At 40.6% G+C, this 21,403-nt stretch overlaps 1 protein-coding gene across 1 annotated transcript in view; it reads right to left on the reverse strand.

The window, feature by feature from the left end:
* LOC306745925 (uncharacterized protein) overlaps positions 1-21,403 on the reverse strand; it is a gene marked incomplete at both ends in the record, with an annotated part of 33,989 nt that overhangs the window by 3,746 nt on the left and 8,840 nt on the right. Inside the window, 20 exons of the mRNA XM_079228789.1 lie at positions 1-142; positions 346-449; positions 944-1,083; positions 1,170-1,262; positions 2,682-2,758; positions 2,877-2,923; positions 3,029-3,158; positions 3,413-3,592; positions 6,224-6,320; positions 6,428-6,478; positions 7,089-7,270; positions 7,923-8,030; positions 8,634-8,714; positions 8,911-9,014; positions 9,785-9,924; positions 10,019-10,111; positions 10,600-10,676; positions 10,803-10,849; positions 12,319-12,448; positions 12,855-13,021. The exon at positions 1-142 is cut by the window's left edge and continues 2 nt beyond it. Coding sequence (XP_079084915.1) covers positions 1-142; positions 346-449; positions 944-1,083; positions 1,170-1,262; positions 2,682-2,758; positions 2,877-2,923; positions 3,029-3,158; positions 3,413-3,592; positions 6,224-6,320; positions 6,428-6,478; positions 7,089-7,270; positions 7,923-8,030; positions 8,634-8,714; positions 8,911-9,014; positions 9,785-9,924; positions 10,019-10,111; positions 10,600-10,676; positions 10,803-10,849; positions 12,319-12,448; positions 12,855-13,021 — 2,190 coding nt within the window. The remainder of the gene's footprint in view (positions 143-345; positions 450-943; positions 1,084-1,169; positions 1,263-2,681; positions 2,759-2,876; positions 2,924-3,028; positions 3,159-3,412; positions 3,593-6,223; positions 6,321-6,427; positions 6,479-7,088; positions 7,271-7,922; positions 8,031-8,633; positions 8,715-8,910; positions 9,015-9,784; positions 9,925-10,018; positions 10,112-10,599; positions 10,677-10,802; positions 10,850-12,318; positions 12,449-12,854; positions 13,022-21,403) is intronic.

The following is a 21,403-nucleotide window of genomic DNA, read 5'->3' on the forward strand; positions in this document are numbered from 1 at the left end:
AGGGATGAATCTCCAGCCCCCAGCCGCTGCAGCACGGGGTTGAGGGTGCTGATGAAGAAGTAATGTCTGAGCTGCATCACTGATTGCCAAAGAAGGTGCAACACAAATAACCTGGACATCACACACTCACGGAAACTCTTCTCTGAGGGAGACAAGGAGGGACCACAAAGATGGATAAGGAAAGAACAGAGATGAATAAATAATAGGCTCCTCACTCACTACTCTTCTTTGTTGCAGCTCAACCGCTGCTATGGCCAGAATCATGAGGAGATGATTTAGACAAGAAAATCATTTTTGTCAAAAAATGACGATGTATTAATCCATGCCACAGTAAAGTGAACAAACCTTGTTTCACCGGGACATCCTTGGGCATATCCTCTGGTGTCTGAGCGTTACCATTCTCGGTTGTCTGCTTTAAGCTGAGAGTCTCTGATTTACCGCAGGTTATCCTGACAAAGGTCAAAGGTCACAATGGGTCAGACTGAGGGCATTGTGGGAGTTATTTGTTAATTGTTTGCACATTTGTTTACACAAGTAAGCCAAGACTGTAGTGGCATTAAAAATACATCTTCGTCTTAAATAATTTCATATTACCAACAAGTAACAACAAACAAATTTTAACAACAATGTATACATTTTATACGAGAGAGAGAGAGAAAGAGAGAGAGAGAGAGAAAGAGAGAGAGCATTTTATTTCCTTACAGCTCCATCTCTCAAAGGCCCAATATCTGTTATATATGAAACTTTCATTGATACACTGAGAACCTAGTCTATTGTTTTTCTTCTGTTTTATTTTGTATGGGGACAACTAATATTACACTTTCTTTTTTTATCTGTTTCCTTGAAAAGAAAAAAAGCCAATATTGTCTGTACTTTTGTGGCTATGCGATAAAAGGTAGAAACAGGAAATAATGAGCAGGTGTTTCTGTGTGTGTTGTTGTACCCGTATGTGTAGTCCTCAGGCAGCAGGTAGGGAATGTGGTCTTTTGGCAAAAGGAAGAAAGTCCTGAGGAGGTGAATGACGGTGCAGGCAGACAGGAAGAGGAAGGAGGAGTGGAAAGATATGCCAGACTCGTGTAAGAGCTGCAAGAGAACACATCTAAACATGAAATGGTATAACTACATCCTGTAAACTTCGTTCAGGAGAGCAGTGAGTGAATGTTTCTCACCTTGATGCCGAGGAAGAGTGCTGATGAAGTGTCGACGGCCCCGTTATAGAGAGTGATGATGGTGGAACGATGTGAGTCGAACAGGTTTCCTACCTTTTGGAGAGACATTTCAATTTATTACAACAGATGTTGTCTTCATCTTCGTGGGTCTGTCTTTATTTTTTTGCATCTACTTTTCTGTCAATGAATGTAAAATTAGTTCTCGTGGTGTTGATTTACTTGTTTGAGTATGAGAATATGGTTTTGGACTCACAGATTCAAACTCATTAAATGTCACCGTTTAGGACTGTTTTCCCCCCCACAAGATCATGAGCTCGGTGTGAGAAAAGCCCTGAAGCCAACGAAAGTGCACAGAGGGCAGACCATCGGTTATTTGCTTGTGTTTCATTTGGATAGAATTCAACGTTTTTATTTTAATAAATGCAAAAGTCAGTCACAGTGAGCAAGTGACTGAATGAGTGATAAAGTTATTTAGTGATAGAGCTAAACTGACCGTTGGTCTTTCAAATTTAATAGGCAATGTTTCCGCTCGCAATATCTTTGCCACCACAGCAAAAAATGGAAAATTCAATGTAGCTACTGTCATCTTGTTATGCTGGTACTATAGACTACAAGTGTCACATGCTGGTATCAGGGAGAGACTCAAATGCTGATGCAGTGTGCAAAGTAAGTTTATTTCTCAAAAATAACGCAAAACGGGTTTCCAAAAGCTGAATCCAAAAACAGGCAGAGGAACGAGCAGGACTCAGGCATACATACAGTACGAACTACAAACTTAAACAAATGATCCGACAATGGGGGAGGAGACAAACAGGGTTTAAATACACAGGGAAGGTGCAGGTGATTAGACACAGCAGGAAACAATCAGGAACAGGGCAGACAATCACAGGGGCAGGAAGTGCAGGGAAACAGAGGACACAAGAGACACGGAAAAACTCAAACCACGATAACAAGAGGAAAACCAGCAGTGCTTTGGTTAACATCTGCATCTATCAAATGATCTGAACACAGTCTATGCACGGTTTGAGACCAACTCCCCGGGAGGCTGAGGAAGTACAAAAGGCACAGGACCCCTGTCTACTATCCAGGGCAGATGTGTGTATATCTTCCAAAAGGATTAATCCATGCACATCTGGAACTCATGGCATCGCTGACTGAGATTATAAAGTGTGTGAAGAGCAGGCTAACTGGTAAAAGTCTTCACAGACATTTTTAACCTCTCACTGCTCCAGTGTTTTGTCCCCTCATGTGACAAGAAGACCTCCGTCATCTCCAAAGAGACCAAAGCCCCTTTACCTGAATGACCACTAGAGACTCACCTCCACCGTCATGAAGAATTTTGAGCTGTTAGTCAAATACTTCATCACATACAAATATTACTGGAAACACAAAACTGCAGATGAACATTTAATATCTAGAAATTGACATTATAGACACCACTGACTATCCCTGTAACAATGTAATCGAAAGTAAAAGGCATATCAATTCTAATGTGAACAAACACTTCAGTACCTGCATGTTGGTCAGTACAAACATATTGTCACCCGCTGCCAGAAGGGAGAAAGCTGGGAAGAGCAGGTTTGAAAAAGCTGATGGGAAAAGAAAAATATGCATTGACACCTGTTTGATTCACTGTTACTTCTTGTCAGTATTTCTTTCGATGAGAATCCTGAGTAATCACAAAACAAAGAGAAAAATGTTTTTCACCTGCAGTCGAGAAGGCCACTATCAAGTTACCCAAGGTGTAAAGAAATCTAGTGTGACAAATAAATTCCAGTGTTAACATATCATTTTATAGAGCGAGGGATATGTTTTCAAGGACAACATTAGTTAAAAAAACTCTGTGTCTTTGTACTCACAATCCAGAGAGCCGAGCCACTCTAGTACCAAAGTGGTCAAAGAGGAAACCATTAGGCAGCGTCAGGAAACTGAACACAAAGGAGGTAACGGTGAAAACAAGAGAGAACTGTCCATCCTGTCCACTGCAATCTAACGACATATAAAACATAGAAGAAGAAAGAGCCACGGTGAAACATATAGCCTACCAGATGACAGTTTGAACCAGAGAGGTCTGCATAAAGAGTTGTATTTCAGTTGTTATCATTGCATCTCTTCATGCAGAGATCTTTTGTTTAACCACAAAAGACAATGAAGGTCAGTGGCCTGCATACAGAGTTATAATTGATATTAGATATCCAGGTGCTTAGAATTCAAAGTAGTAGAGGTGAGGATATCAAACTGACCGGAGACCTGCGTTGCATTGACTCCTGTGGTGTTGACGCACTTAGAGCTGAAGTAGCCCTCCGTCTTCAGAACAAAAACCAGTGAAGCCCATCCGAATACGGATCCAGCAAAAACCAGACACTCCACCAGTCCCGTAAATAAGGTGAGGTAGCGACGCACCATCACGCTGCTCACAAGACCTGGCATGGTTCCTCACAAACACGATAATAATTCCCTAACTGTCACTCCACAATCCAACCAAAGAAAATAAATGTGATTATGCACCTTTCACAAACACAACCTTTTCACCTGCATGGACACACACAGGTGTCTCTTTTCACTGCACCTGCAAATCAAAGTCAATAGAAAAAAGAAGAAAAAAACATTAGCGAGGACTACATGTTGAAAATAATGCATCTTTAAAGCATGGCATTTTTATATAAAAAAACAACCTCCATGATACATCAAAAGCACTTAAATGTAAAGTTAAATTGCACAAGCAAGACGTGAGCTTGAGTCCAGTCTGTTTAGTTAGCAAAGTAATCACCTGTGAAGCCACAACAAATACATACTTGTCAAATTGTATTGTTCTCCAGCTTACTGCTTTTAAGTACTCACAGTTCAGCCTCTGTGGGTGTCTCAAAATGCTACACACCTCTGCTCTGACTCAAGTTTTTATATAGGCCAGCTCTTCCTGCCTCTTCCTCAACAAGTCCCTCCTTCTCCTCCCATACCAATGTTTTTCTCTCTTTCTCAATCAACCTCTACTCAGCAGAGAAAATCCCTGTCTTCTTGCCCTGCCTCCTGGTCACACTGAAATTGTCTTACTGTCACACCTTTATACATTTGGGTGCAACAAGTCTCCATCTCAAACCAAAGTTGAGAAAGAGATATAACCTGTGCGGTGTTGAAGCGCCCGCTTGCTGCTCAGATAAGCAGAACAGTGTTCATTCGGTGCTGTGATGAGATCTGAATCTGGATGGAAATGGTTCATACAGGTTGTTGGAGTCCAGATGGGTTTTGAGTTGGTGGGCAACAGTGCGTTCCAGTTTTTTTGATAGAAAAGGGAGATTGGAGATGGGTCTGTAGTTGTTGGGGATGTCAGGATCCAGGCCAGGCTTTTTGAGTTTGGGGCACAGGGAAGTGGCCAGTTGGTTGGAGATTGTCTCGATGTAGAATGACAGTAAGGAGTTACACTTCTCAGCTTTGGAGGACTGTGAGAGATTGTCCATAGGTTTGAGAAACCTTTTTATTGTGGAGAAGAGGACCTTGGGGTTGGTGGAACTGGAGTGGATGATGTCAGAGTAGTAGGTGAAGCATGCAATGTTGAGAGACAGTTTGTATTGCTGCATGTATTCCTTGAAAGCCATGGTGTGTACTGTGAGGCTGGTTTTGTTGGAGAGTCGCTCTAGTCTGCGTTTTCATGAGGTAGAGTTCAGCTGTGAACCAGGGGGCAGTGTGGGTGAAGGAGAGATTTTGAGAGGGGCAAGCTGATTGAGGCAGGAGGACAGCGTGTTATTGTAGAGGAGGACCAGGTTTGTGGTGAAGGGGCTAAAAGAGGTGTGATGATGGCTAGATGGTCAGAGATGGTAAGGTCAGAGATTCAGGATGTGACCATGGTTGTGGGTGGGCGAATTGATGTGTTGAGTAAAGCATCCAAACATGTCCAGAAATTTGGTGGCTATTTTACAGTTGAGTCAACGTGGATTTTTAAATCACCCAGCAGCAGGATGGAAGGTGAGATAGAGCCTTAGAGGACCAACGGTGCCTCCAGTGATGTCACTTGGGGCAATTTATTAGACGTATTTTTTCAAAGTTTACTTTGCCAATGGAAGTTTGCATTTCCATCATTTTGGGGGACTTGCAAGAGACTGTTAACAGTATTTTTCTTTTTACAATTTTGTCAAAACACTACTACACACAATTCATACAACCACACACAAGTAGCAGAAAACCTCATTTATTTTGCAAAATGAAACACTTAATTAAAACATATACAATAATCTATAAATACCCAATTAGGAACTGTATGATAAAATAAGATAATCCTTTATTGTCACACTCACGGTTCATACAATCTGATTATCTTTTGAAAAAGTTACACACTGTGCTGAATCTGCAACACGTTCAACATGTCTAATGATAGTGTTATTGTTTGAATTTTAAGTTAAATGTATTGAAGTCCATACATATATTGACCAAGCACAACACTCAAGAGGGTGTTGAACTGCACACTGATAAAACATATTTATTTATCTCCACATTGTAAAATCATTCAATAAATTTGTGCATTTCCGGACTTCACATTTCAGAACGGAACATATTCTAAAGGTGCCCTCCTACAGTAAATAAAACATGATTAAGTGCCCTTACAATGCATTCATGTCATGCATCTAGAGAAACACCAATAGAGAAGATGTGATGCAGTGTCATATATGCTTACCTATGCTAGACAAACTTTGTGCATATTGGTGGCCCACCACATGCAGCTGGTGCCATTTTTATTGTATTTTGCCCATGTTCTTCAGACAGCCTGAGTCCACCATTGGTCACTTGTGATTTTTAGGTTTTCAACATACTGTTCCATTTATTTCTAATTCATTGTATTTTTAAAAAATATTAAGTTACTCGATTACAAATGTTTTTCTACGGCATATGAATTAGCCTGCAAGGGCATACAAAGTAATAATTAAATGCACTACTTAAGTTCATATCAACTGACACATTTAATTTGGGTCAGACAAGCTGAAGAGGGATATAATAGACATTAAGAGCATTATTAAGGACATTTTAAGTGCAAGTCTCATTTGACAGACTTTAAGAGGAGGTACTGATGGCTCGCTGGAAGGCGAGACTTCGAACGTGCAGGAAGACAGAGAGGGGATGGATGAAGGCGAGCAGGCCGAGCAGCGTCAGACCAATGTTCACCTGCAGAGGAGAGTTCATGAAGATGGAATTTATATTAAAGTAGGGCAAAACTATTATAATATGAATACTATCTTATGGTCCAGAGTAAGAGTTATAGTTGTACTCACATATAAAGGGTTTCCATCCAGAGGTCCATTCACCAGAGCAAAGCAGGCAAACTGCAGCAGAGAAAACACTGCAGACAGAGCAAAGACCAGACCATACAGCTTCCCAAAGTGCCGTGATGGGAAACTACACATACACACACACACACGCACGCACACACACACACACACACACACACACACACACACACTCACACACACACACACACACACACACGCACGCGCGCGCGCGCGCGCACACACACACACACACACACGCACACACACACAGTGAAGACATGGCATAAGAGAAAGAAGAGTTAAAAGATAAGTAGAGAGTAGAAAAGAAAAATGCAAGATTTTTTTTTCACGCTGAGCTGAGCTCTGTGACCGTCTCAGCCTGTGCTCTGAGTGTAAGTATGCAGAACAAAAAACATTATTTGGGTTTGATGAAAATGAGAAGTTGGACTGAGTGTCAAAGTATGGTCTAGTTTTTATTTCTAAAGCTTGTAAAATGTTTGTCTTTTGAAAATCTACAGGGAAGTTTAGCTGCCGGGCCGATAGCAGAAGGAGCAAAATTCTAAATGTATCTTGGTGAACTGATGATCCCAAAAAAGTCCTCTCTGTTTATAGTTACAATTATGTGCAGGGTCGCTTGCACATAATTGCGCTACACTTACGCTACACTGACGAAGGCTGCATTGCCGCCGTAGAGGAAGGAGCGGTTGAACACCTGCACGACAAAGGTGAAATACTGAAGCGGCAGATACGGGATGGAGGCACACACTGAGAACACCAGACACTGCAGCGCCGTCAGGAAGAGAGAAAGCACCGAGGCCCTCAGGTCTGCTTCTTGTTCACTCTCTCCTATAAACAGACACACACGCACAATTAAAGACACTCCAAAAACAATAACAAATATGTCCACACAGACATAACAGTGTACTCAACGACAGCTATTCAATGCACTGTTTGTCGACTTTTATTCCAACTAAATGCTAGAGATTTGGCCTTAGTGGTTCCCTGGGTAATATCTGCACATTTGATATCATCAATTTGGGCGGCTGTAGCTCATGGGCATGAGTGGTTGTCCTGCAACCATAGTGTGGCTGGTTCAATCCTCAGTCTCCTCATAGTTGACATGTCAAAGTGTTAACCCTAAATTGCTCCCTCAGCGCCTCTCTAGGGACTGTCCACTGCTCCTTAAAATATTAAGGATGGGTCAAATGCAGAGAATACATTTCATGTATGTAAAAGTATGTACTATGACAAATAAAGTTTCTTCCTCTATCATCTAACACACATTTTACTTATTCAAAGTTTAAAATCGGTTTAGTCAGTATGCATAACACTAATGTACAAAAAACTGAATACTGACTTAGATAGACAGATTTGTGTAAAGGATTAGACATTTGGGCACCACTTTGTAATAAGGTATATCTTATGTGAGAGTAGTTCTGCTATGGCTATGGCCTGTTGGATTCCTGACTAGTGCTTACCGGCCTTAGTATGTTGTTACCTGCAGCACAAGGTTTGCCCTTGTGCCGGTCCAAGATGAGGCCGTTCCAGGGAGCACAGAGCACGCCACACAGCTGCGTGATAGCAAAGGCATTGATGTACTGGCTCACTGCAGGGACACACAGTGAGGACAAGATGGTCAGAGACAAAGGTCGACCAGAATATGACTACTTGCAGAGTACAAGCAAATCCGACTTGTTTCTCAAATCATATCTTGAAGACAGACTGTCCACACTATTAATTACAAGTGATCAGATTGATCTGTGTGTCCAGACATTACTCAGGACATAGGCATCAGTAACTACGCTGGGGAACGTGTAAACATGAACCTTGAAAACAAATTTCGTTGTCAAGCAATACCAGACAAACTAAGCAACAGACGAGACTGGTATGTATTGTGATGTTAGAGCGAACGAAGGAGCAGAAAGTGAAAAGCAGAGTGAATGTGAAAGTGCCAGCAGACAATCTATTTCGGCGTCTGTCCATGGACTGTTGTTCTCCTCCATGTTGACCTCCATGGCACTCTGCCAGTAGCTCTTTCTATCTTCTAAAGCAGCTTCTTGCTTATATTATATTATTTGAGTCACATCCTTTTAGTTGAAGCACACGGTAACTGATCAGTATTCAAACAACTTCATGAAGCTAATAAGAAACGTTGGCATGAAAGTCCATCTTTGTGAAGAATGGCAGACATGATGTAGTGTGTGTTTACCCAGTGAAGGCTCCCCCGCCGCCAGCCGCTGCAGCATGGGAAAGAGGGTGCCGATGAAGAAGTAATGTCTGAGCTGCATCACTGACAACCAAATAATGTGCAACACAAAGAACCTGGACATCACACACTCACGGAAACTCTTCTCTGAGAGAGACGAGGGGGGAACCAGAGAGATGAATTAAGAAAAGGAAAGAACAAAGATGAAAATAAATAGTTTGTATGATTATTTTTTATTCTGTTGTATCTTTCAATGTCCATGCCACAAAAGTGAACAAACCTTGTTTCACAGCAGTGTCCTCGACTTCCTCTATCGTCATCTGTGCATTACCATTTCCAGTTAACTGCTCCAAGCTCAGAGTCTTTGATTTACCACAGGTTATCCTGACAAAGGTTAAAGGTCACAGTGGGTCTGCCACAGACTGAGGACATTGGGTTCTTTGATAGTATTTTCTTTGAAAATAAATGTTTCAAGTCATAACTCGCTACAATCACTTAACATGATGTAAAGTTTTCTTTAAAGAAATGTGGCACAATGATTTGGAAATAAACTGTGCTGGTAAGATGAACACACATGTTATTTTCGAAAGAAACACATAGAAATATAATTTATTTATCAATAGCTAATTTGTGGGGGTTTTGGAAAGCTCAGTTTGTGTTATGCTTTGTTTGATTTATCATTGACAATGTTGGTTGCAGCACAAGGTGTACTAAGTATTGTGACGCCAGTGTCCTCCAGGAAAAGGCTGGATGACAGTTCTGTGAATAATGTGGTGATGACGAGAGAGACAGAGAGCTTGAAGAGACAGACAGGTTGGAGAGACGGGAGGTTAAGCCTTCCAAACTTCAACCCTCGAGAGGGAGCACCCACAAATACGCTACAATGAGCCTTTCAGACAAATACCCCAAGGGATGTCCAAGAGGGAGGAAATATGAACACCCTAAAACGGATGGACATATTGATCATATTGATAACGACCCAAGCTAATTTGCAAACGGCTACGGCAAGGTATGCAAACACCCAGGTATACAAGTATATAGATCCACCAGATACTTTTTTTCCAATATTTGAAACAAACAGATAATTAACAAGCCCTATTAACACTTGATCTATCCATGTGTTGATGTGTGTGTGGTTTCTTGGTGATTTGTACCCGTATGTGTAGTCGTCAGGCAGCGGGTAGGGAATGTGGTCTCTGGGCAGCAGGAAGAGAGTCCTGAGGAGGTGAATGACGCTGCAGGCGGACAGGAAGAGGAAAGAAGAGAGTAGAGAGATGCCAGACTCGTGTAACAGCTGCAAGAGAAGATGTCAAAATCTTTGTGACAACAGGAGACACAGAAGTATAAACACATTTCATATATGAGATCAGTGTAGGAATGTTTCTTACCTTGATGAAAAAGAAGAGTGCCGATGAAGAGTCAACAGCCCCGCTATATAAAGCGATGATGGTGGAGCGACGGGAGCCAAACATATTTGCTACCTTTAAGAGAGAAATTAGATGAATGTTGCGTTTAAGTTTATACATCTGTGCAGGGCTTCCTCAAAAATGGGTCATAGTTGATTTAGACATAGTGATCCTTGATCATGTGTCTTTTCTTCTCTGCGTTTAGGTGATACTTGACTGACAGAGAACATATGCAGGCACCCAGAAATAATAAATAAAGTAAAAATATCACAAAACTTTTACAATTCAAAGCAAATATCAACCACTGATTCTGAAACATAGACATGAATGTATAAATAAAAAACATTTTGGTTTGATTCACTTAATCAGCTCTAAAGTTTAAGTCTAAGTATTGGCAAAAATACAATGTCAAATGTTTTTGGGGATCCAGATTCTCCAGTAGGAGGATATGTTGCTGTTTGTTATTTTTTACTATGATACAAAATTCTTATCATGAAAATAATTGGAAGATAAATCAAAACGACAAAAATCTTTTCAATCTTTTCTAATGTCTGCTTCAGTACCTGCATGTTGGTCAACAGAAATAAGTTGCCCCCCGCTGACAAGAGGGAGAGAGCTGGGAACAGCAGGCTGGACAAAGCTGATAGGAAAAGAAAAAGCGTGCATTGACACTTGTTAGAGTCACTTTTACTTCTTGTCAGTATTTCTTAAGACAATGAAGTTCACAAGAGAGCACAAATCAAAAAGATGGAGGAATGATTTTCACCTTCAGTCGAGAAGGCCATCATCAACGTACCTGTGGTGTAAAGAAATCTGGTGCGAAAAATAAGTTTAATTTAATTGGTATGAGAGTGAAGTTTTTCAAGGTTTTACAAAACAAAGAATTTCAGATGGGAAAATTGGTCTTAAAATGAATACAAATCAATGCACTCTCAGCAAAAATAAATAAAAATGTAAATACATAAACACAGTTTAACTTCCACTTCTTGGCCTCTCCAAAGCAAAGATCTATACTCATCTCCACTCTGTGCACTTGGCTTTTTATTTATTTGACCTCCACCCTCCTTTAGTGGAAACATAGACTAGGTCCTTTGTACTGCTATTGTTGTTAATTTAGATATATCTGGGGCAACAGATGAACATGCGGTGTTGTGGTGTTTGTGTTGTTGTCTGGAGACCTCAGCTAAATTAAGCCAAAAGATGTTTGCCGCTTTGTAATGTAGTATTAGCTTATGCACCATGATCAGAGTCATGTGTAGCCACGAAGGGCGATCAAGAGGACATAAACCCATCTGTGATGACAATGTGATTGGTTTAGTAAAAATAGCCGTGTTTTTTAGGTTCAGTTTTATTGCTGCTTTAAAAAAGATTCAGAGAGCAACCCATTGCCACACAAATAATTCACTCAAAAAAGTTGCTGTACTTTTTTGTTTCTTGCTATTAAAAATGTAGTTAGCAAGCTTTCTTACTTTCTACAATTAATTATGTTTGTATTTTTTGGGTTATGTTGTGCATTACGAAGTGTAACCTTTTCACAAACAGTGTCATATCATAACACCATCATCAGTTCCAGGTTGACAGTAAACTGATATCAACTTCCAAAGTCCTCCTGTATCTTTACAACACCTGCTCTCCTTGTGTATTTATATATTTGTATATATCCCTTCGCCAGTTGTCAGGTTGCCTGCGCTTGTTGCTTGTATTCCCTGTCAGTTTTGTTCTTGGAACCAGCTTTTGCGTGGTGTTATGCATTTCGGTCCTTTTTAAAGTCGGGACAAATCACTCGAATTCACAAGCCCACCTTGTTCTTCCTTACTCCCTTACTGTTTTGTCATTTAATTCCTCTTAACCTGATTGATGGGCTTTAAGTTCTCTACTGAGACCCTGTTTTGATGAGAAATGACATGGGAAACCTTTTAAATAGGGATGCACTGATACCGGTAATCGGGTATTGGGCTCGATACTGCGCTGATGCGCTCTTACTTTAAAACAACTCAGGCTCACTAAAGGTGGACTGAAGGTGCACCAGTTATTTTATCTGTTTAAACAATAGAAACAGAAAGTATGAATATTACAAATGTAACTTGTTGAAGTGAGAAACATCTGATGAAACCAAAACATGTTTTCAAAGTCATTGTTAGAACTGTAATGTTATTAATAAGTACTCATATAGGTGCTTGTATTGGCAAATACAACCAAATGTACTTGGTCTGATAAAAAGTGGTATGGATGCATCCCTAATTTGAAATAAATTAAAGTAATTAAAGTGTTGCTTGACTCACATTCCAAAGAGCCGAGCCACTGTAGTACCAAAGCGGTCAAAGAGGAAGCCATTGGGCAGCGTCACGAAATTGAACATGAAGGAGGCGATGGTGAAAATAAGAGAGAACTGTTCATCTTGTCCACTGCACTCTGTAGACACAAAACACATAGAGGAAGAAAGTTGATGAAATATACAAACAGATGACAATAGGATCAGAGAGTCCTGCATAACTCCCGTATCAAGAGTTGTATAGACATATACAACTCTTGATACGGGAGTTCCTTTACATCTTTTAGATCTAAGGGGACAATGTAGGTTTGCGAGCCCTGCACAGAAGTATGTGAGTTTCAATAAATTTCAACTCTTTATGCAGCCCCTTCATTGAAATGAATGAATGAATATATCCTTTATAAAGGGGTTACCAAATGTCCCCTTGGGAATTAATAAATTATATATTCATTCATTCATTTGACACCTGTGGTTAAAGAGGTGTCAATGATGGTTGGTGAGTCCTACATAAACGTTTAAATGAATTTGGTTGGAATTGAAACTGACCTAAGACCTGCGTTGCATTGACTCCTGTGGTGTTGACGCACATAGAGCTGAAGTAGCCCTCTGTCTTCAGGACAAAAACCAGAGAAGCCCATCCGAACACGCATCCGGCAAAACACAGACACTCCACCACCCCTGTAAATAAGGTGAGGTAGCGACGAACCGTCACACTGCTCACAAGACCAGGCATGGTTCCTCACACACTCCGGAAAACAATTCACAAACACTATTTTCTCACACAGGTGAGTCCTGTCCAAAAGCCAAACAAAGAAAATAAATGTGATTATCCACCTTTTTAAAGCAATGTACTTTTCATATTAAAATAACCCAATCTGCATGACACATTGAAATTACTTAAATATGAAATCCTAAAGTGACACCAGCAAGACAAATTATCTGGGCATAAAATGTGCTGCTTGAAAAAATATGGAGTTCTGCATAAATTCAGATGTTTGAAATAACTTGTAATAAAAATGTTAACTTTATCAAGGTGCTGGAAAATCATAAAATTTCCTTTGAAAAACAAAAGGAATCAATTAACACATCCAAATATGTCTTCTTTTTTTTTTTTTTTTTTTACCAAATTAACCTCCTGTTAAGCCACACAAAATACACAGTAGTTAAATTGTATTATTCTCCAGCATACTACTCTGTAGTACTCACAGTTCAGCCTCTGTGGATCTCCACTAATGTTCTCACAAGCCACACCTCTCTGCTGTTACTCTACTCTCTTTCTTTATATAGGCCAGCTTTTCCTCCCTCTCCTCCCTCACCAGTGTTTTTCTCTTTCTCAATCAATTAAAGATAAGAAGTCAGCTCACCTCTGTTAGACCATTATTCAACATATCTACAAAACTGCTCCAGAGTTTTCGTATAATTATAGCATTGTTTACATTCATCCGATGGCACACGTGAAAGCATTGTGTTAGGTGGTATATTGTACAGGACATTGTACATCTCTGTAAAATCTAATGTGGATTGAGTGTAGACTTATTCTGGAGAGTACAGGTTGGTATTTCCAATGTTATAATTCCTATTTTCCTATGTTCCAAATAATGGTGTTAATGTGTTAAGAATATGCTTCATGCTGCAGTTAGGCTGCACAACCAGCTGAGCTCCCAGTAAGGCAAGGCAAGGCAAGTTTATTTGTATAGCACATTTCAACAACAAGGCGATTCAAAGTGCTTCACATAAAACCATTAAAAGCATCAAAACATAATGCAGATTTAAAAACAGTTAAGAAAACATTAAAACAGTCAAAAAGCAAAATAAAAATTGAAAAAGCAAAATAATAAATAAAAGTTGAATAAAAGTTGCAATGCAGTTTAAGAAATAAAATGCAGTATTGAGATGCAGTAATTGAATCTGGTTCAATTAAAGGCAGCAGCAAACAGAAAAGTCTTAAATCTGGACTTAAAGGAGCTGAGGGTCTCAGCAGACCTACAGCTTTCAGGGACCTTGTTCCAGATAAGTGGAGCAGAAAAGCTGAACGCTGAAGTAGACCTCTCCCAGACGATCTGAGGGATCGGGATGGTTCATAAGATAGAAGCAGATCACAAATGTATTTAGGCCCTAAACCATTCAATGCTTTATAAACCAGCAGCAGGATTTTAAAGTAAAATTATTGTTGAACAGGTAGCCAGGGCTATATAAAATAAACTGAATTTAATTGAATTGAATAAAACCATTAAAACATAATGCAGAAGAAAACAAGATTTAAAAACAATTAAGAACATTCATTAAAACCTTAAAAGTCTGTAAAAAAGTTGCAGTGCAGTTTAAGAAAATGCAGTAGTGAGATGCAGAAATGATTAATTAATATCCTTGAGTCTGGTTAAATTAAAGGCAACAGCAAACAGAAAAGTTTTCAATCTGGATTTAAAGGAGCTGAGGGTCTCAACAGACCTGGGCCCTATTTCTCGTACCTGGCTAAACAAAGTCAAGCAAATGTCCAAATCTCCATCTTAAATTAGTGAGATGATTGACATCAGGCTATCTGGGTTTCTTCACGGCTGATCCGCGCTGAAACGTCTCGTTAATTCTAGCCAGACTTCAGTCATCTGGATAAATGCGCGTGCCCGCTCCTCTTCAGAAGGGATAATAATCAAGCACTGACACCACGATGCTCTAACAGTACAATGGCAAATAAACTCAAAGGAACCTCTTTTTATTTCTCTACTGAGAAGCAGGAGATGATCATGAAGGCAAATGAGGAAGTCAATACCGTAGTCATTCACAGCAAACGAATTGCGAATATTCCAACGTTTTTGCAACATTGTTGCCGTGAACGCAACTTTAACATCGCCCCCGCTGAGACATAAGCGTTGCAAATATATCAGACAAGTTAAATGCGTCAGTGTTGAGAAAATCTATCGGCTAATTTGAAGTGCTTCATCACCCAAATCAATCAGATTATATTTACGAATAAATATATACTTATGAGGATATATGTGTTGTATGCACGCATGAATCATGTACTATATATGTGTATATACATGTATGTGTAGATTACCATATAACTAGGAGTTTGAATATGTGTATGGGCGGATCAGTATGTATGTATTATTCATAATCAGAAATTCAATCAATTGAAGCAGTGAAAATAAATTGTGTGTGATTCTCTGTATTCTCATCACGATCACCTTAATCATGTTCTACAATAATGATATGTATGGTGTACTAATAACATTGCCATATAATTATGAGTGCTTTCAACACATCCATAAGTTTCTTAAGAGCTAAATAAATTTAAGAACAGCGCGGCATGCAGCGGCTGATAGTCTGTGTCTGAGACGGGTGATCGGCTGCGCTTGTGGTGTTAAATGTCCGCGGCTCGAGAAGCTCTCGTAAATAAATTATTTCTTGCCGGCAAAATCTATATCGCCGCGTACAGGAAGTCATGATAATGTAAAGGATGGATCCTGGCGATCTGGAAGAACTCTCCCTATAAAACTAATATAACTAACATTGCTCCTTCATCAATGAGGAAGGGAGCTGCCTTTTTTGTCCGGTGGGAGTGGCCAGCTTATCCAGTGAATTTCAGTAAGCCTGCCCGGGAGCAGGTTTAAATTTTTGGATGTGTTGCTATGGGGATTTATCTAAGCTTGCTTCGAGAAACCGAGAAAGCCTGAACTACGTCATCTTATCCTGACAATTAGCCCGCTAACTCACTAAGCCAGGTACGAGAAATAGGGCCCTGCAGCTTTCAGGAACCTTGTTTCAGATAAGTGGAACAGAAAAGCTGAATGCTGAAGTAGACCTCTCCCAGACGATCTGCGGGGTCGGGATGGTTCATAAGATAGAAGCAGATCACACATGTATTTAGGCCCTAAACCATTCAATGCTTTATAAACCAGCAGCAGGATTTTAAAGTAAAATTATTGTTGAACAGGTAGCCAGGGCAAAGACATCAGAACTGGAGTGATAGGATCCACTTTTCTGGTCTTAGTGAGGACTCGGGCTGCAGCGTTCTGTATCATGTGTCATATGTTTCTGATTGACTTCTTACAGAGGCTTGTGAACACACCGTTACAGTAGTCAAGTCTACTGAAGATAAATGCATGGACAAGTTTATCCAAATCCTGTTAAGACATAAGTCCTCTCACCCTTGATATATTCTTCAGGTGATAGTAGGCTGAATTTGTAATTGTCATGATATGGCTGTTCAAGTTGAGGTCTGAATCCGTAACTACACCTAGATTTATGGCTTGGTTTGAGGTTTTTAACATCAGTGATTGAAGCTGAGCGCTCACTTTCAATCATTCGTCCTATGGACCAAATACAATTACTTCTGTTTGATCTTTATTTAATTGAAGCAAATTCTGGCACATCCAGTTGTTGATTTCGTCAATGCATTTAACCAGCCCTTGTATGGGATTATAGTCCCCTGGTGATATAGTTATGTAGATGTGTGTGTCGTCTGCATAATTATGATAACACAATTTGTTGTTTTTCATAATCTGAGCCAGTGGAAGCATGTAGATGTTGAACAGAAGAGGCCCCAGTATTGAACCTTGGGGAACACCACATGTCATCTTAGTCAGCTCTGATGTGTAATTACCTACCGACACAAAGTATTGTCGGTCCTTCAGGTAGGATTCAAACCAGTTAAGTGCTCTGCCAGAGAGTCCAACCCAAACTTTTAGTCTGTCTAGTAGTATGTCATGATCAACCGTGTCAAATACAGCACTGAGACCCAGTAATACTAAGACTGAAGTTCTGCCACTGTCTGTGTTTAAGTGAATGTCATTGAACACCTTAACAAGAGCTCAAACAGCCTGCTGAATCTTTCATCTCCTCTCCTGGCTGGTGGAAGAGGGCCACTGATAAACACCTCAGAACTGACTGTGTTTAACAAGTCAATAAAGTCTTGCTTCAGAACTTTAGACTCTTGTTTCATAATATCAAAGCTTCCCTTATGCACAATGATATTTTTCACCGTGGGATGGTCAGCCACGATGTACAAGATGTTGTCTCTCTCACGTTAGAGACCATATCTGTTGGAAAGCAAAGTATTTTGGTGTTCTTGCTGCACATCGTTGTGACATCTTTTACAGCAAAGTCACCAACAATCAAAGTCTCAGGCCCAGACAGTAGGTCACAGTGGGTCCGCCATAGACTGAGGGCATTGGGTTCTTTGATATTATTTTCTTTGCAAATTCATTTTTCTAGTCATAACTCGCTAAAGTCGCTTAACATGATGTGAAGTTTTCTCATGCAAGGTATGCAAAAACCCAGGTATATAGGTATATAGATCCACCAGATAATAGTTTTTCAATATTTAAAACAACACATGATAGCAAGCCCTATTTACACTTGATCTATCCCTGTGTGAGGTGTTGATGTGTGTGTGGTTTCTTGGTGATTTGTACCCGTATGTGTAGTCGTCAGGCAGCGGGTAGGGAATCTGGTCTCTGGGCAGCAGGAAGAAATGCAATGTAAAAATTGTGGGGATCCAGATTCTACAGTTGGAGGATATGCTGCTGTTGTTGATTTTTACTATGATAAATAATACTAATCATGAAAATAATTGGGAGATTAATCAGAACGATAGAAATCTTTTCAATCTTTTCTAATGTCTGCTTCAGTACCTGCATGTTGGTCAACAGAAATAAGTTGCCCCCCCCGCTGCCAAGAGGGAGAGAGCTGGGAACAGCAGGCTGGACAAAGCTGATAGGAAGGAAAAAAAACGTGCATTGACACTTGTTAGAGTCACTGTTACTTCTTGTCTGTATTTCTTAAGACAATGAGGTTCACAAGAGAGCACAAATCAAAAAGATGGAGGAATGATTTTCACCTTCAGTCGAGAAGGCCATCATCAAGGTACCTGTGGTGTTAAGAAATCTGGTGCGAAAAAAAAGTTCCACTGATAAGATGTAATTTATTTGGTATGAGAGTGAGAGTAAAATGTTTTTAGGTTTTACAAAACAAAGAATTTCAGATGGGAAAATTGATCTTAAAATGAATACAAATCAATGCACTCTCAGCAGAAAATAAATACAAATGTATATAGTTAAACACACTTTAACTTCCTTTTCTTGGCCTGTCCAAAGAAAAGATCTATACCAGAGGTGGGCAAACTACGGCCCGCGGGCCGGATCCGGTATTTTAATCTGGCCCGCCGAGTATTATAATTATTAAAACATTAAAAAAAAAAAAAAAAAAGTTATAGTAAAGACCGCTGTAGCGCTTCTCCGTTCCCAAGTTCAGTTTCCCGAAGCACAATGCCCACAACAGACCAGCGTTGATGTTTCTTCATGCTTATTTATTGCACAGCGCTCTTTTAGGCTTTTCGTATGTGTGTTTTGCTGCAGCAGAAAGACCGCTGTAATGCCTTCTGCTGCGCACACGGCACTGCTGCAGAATAACACACACGAAAAGCCTAAAAGAGCACTGTGCAATAAATAAGCATGAAGAAACATCAACGCTGGTCTGTTGTGGTCATCGTGCTTTGGGAAAATCAAGTCGGGAACAGAGAGGCGTTACAGCAGTTTGTACGCGCCGTGCGGACCGCTGCCTGCCGTGTTCTGCTGAACTAGAGCGCACACACAACACTTGGTGTGCTGCGCTGGTCAATTCCACCCCCTCCCCCACTGATCCCACAGACAAGGGCGACACTTTTTTATTTTTTTTATTATCGTAATATACCGCAAAACACTGAAAAGCTCCACTTCTTAGAGGTCAGAATCCTTTTTAATTATGTCGTAAAGCGTTAACTTTAGAAGAATCACGGTAATATGAATCACTTTCTGTTGCCGGAGACAGGGTTTGTACTACAACAGTTTTAGAGTTGTAACATGAACTGACAGCTGCATGCAGAGTATTTTTCCTCAGTATAACTAACATCACTAACCACATTCGACCCACAGAACTACGCCACCCTGCGCGCTCATGTCATGTGACATATAGGGTTCTGTCTGCCAGCCTCCTGCCATCCTCCTGCATTGATCCCTTCTGTCACAATGAGTGGACCCAAGAAAAGAAAAGTCCACAGTGAGTGCAGAGTCTTTAATGAGGAGTGGACTGCTAAGTATTTTTTCACCGAAGTACGATCAAAGGCAGTATGTCTTATTTGCCAAGAAACCATTGCAGTATTCAAAGAATACAATATTAGCCGCCACTTTTCCGCCAAGCATGCTAACTATGCTAGTCAACAGTCAACGACAGAACGGGCGGCTACTGCTAAGAGGTTGGCAGCCAATTTAAAGAGTCAGCAAAATATTTTTCTCCGCCAAACTGCTATACAGGAATCAAGCACCAAGGCAAGTTTCTTGCTAGCGTTCAAATTAGCAAAAGTCAGCAAGCCTTTCTCTGAAGGAGAGTTTTTGAAAGAATGTATGGTAGAAACAGCAGGTCTCTTATGTCCAGAGAGCAAAAACAAATTTGAAAAATTTAGTTTATCACGCAGAACAGTGACTCGGCGTGTAGAACAAATTGATGAAGATTTAACCAGCGAGTTGAACAAAAAAGTCATTTACGTTATATTCTCCCACCGCCCCCTGCCGGCCTCGCCGTCGTCCAGTGTAGAGCCACGGGTCTCACACCGCCCAGCACCCCCAGTGGCGGACCACAGGCTCCCCACCTTCCCTTTGGCTCCAATAATCTGTTTTACCAGATACTCATACTCTCATGTGGTCTGCATTTGGGTCCGCAACATTGTCCTCCTGTGACAGGTTCACACAAACACTCTCCATCCATCTGATACTGGCCCGGCCCGTCTGTCAAATTTTTTATTTAATGTGGCCCCTGAGCCAAAAAGTTTGCCCACCCCTGATCTATACTCATCTCCACTCTGTGCACTTGGCTTTTTATTTATTTGACCTCCACCCTCCTTTAGTGGAAACATAGACTAGGTCCTTTGTACTGTTATTGTTGTTGATTTAGATATATCTGGGGCAACAGATGAACGTGCGGTGTTGTGGTGTTTGTGTTGTTGTCTGGAGACCTCAGCTAGTTTTCGTAACATCCCTCGAGGATACTACTTTATTTCTTCCTTCTCGCTTCTGTCCAGCATGTCTCTTTTACTTTTAATTATGTTTTGTTTTTTGGGGTTATGTTGTGTCACCTTTTCAAAAACAGTGTCATATCATAACACCTTCATCAGTTCCAGGTTGACAGTAAACTGATATAACATTCAAAAGTCCTCCGTCATGCTCAAATCAGTAGGTGACAGTGGGTCCGCCATAGACTGAGGGCATTGGATTCTTTGATATTTCCTACCTTTAAGAGAAAAATTAGATGAATGTTGCGTTAAGTGTATATGTCTATGTGGGGCTTTTTTGCATCTACTTTTCTGAACTTCAATGTAAAATGTATTCTTGCTGATTTGAATCACCTGTTTGAATATGAGAATGCAATTTTGGACTCACAGCTATACAGTGGCGGGCCATCAGGGCCTGCTAAGCCTTCTCTGCTGGCCGAAACAGAATCACAAAGTTATATCTATTTTATAATTTAATTGTTTTTCACAAATACACTACATGTATTATAATTATTTGTCCCTATTAGCTTATTTTCTCATTGACCAGCTCCTGTCTTGTCTGTTCCTCCTGCCTTGTCTGTCTGCTTCTGGCCGGCACGCGGGCGCAGCTTGACAGCTGCTTAAGCGCTCTGCTTAACACTCTTGTCCAATCAGATTTCACCTCTGTCTCTCTCTATGGTAGAAAAGCCGGTTAAACTACATGGTGCGGCCAGCTAGGGGGTTCTGTACGAGTGACGCTTCACAGAGACAGCAGCGGCACCCTGAATCTGCACTCCGGTCAGTAGGTGGCGTTATGCACCGAGTCAAGTTGGTTGCGACCGCCATTTAAACTGAAGAAGAAGAAGCAGACTTTCCCTGCAGCCTTGGGCTGCAGTCAAATAGTCAAATAATGACCTCCTAACGTCTAACCCTAAGCACCTTTCCTGTGGAAAACGTCACGGGTTCAAGGAAAGATGGAAAGGAGAATTCATAAGGAGTTAGGAGAAGACAATCGCGGTGTTTAGCAAATCCGAATCCACTTTCACTAAGCGACGTAGTTATGACGCGATGGCAGGCGCATGTTAGTGACGTC

This window comes from Taurulus bubalis (genome assembly GCF_910589615.1).
Source record: "Taurulus bubalis genome assembly, chromosome: 13".
Classification (NCBI taxonomy): Eukaryota; Metazoa; Chordata; class Actinopteri; order Perciformes; family Cottidae; genus Taurulus; species Taurulus bubalis.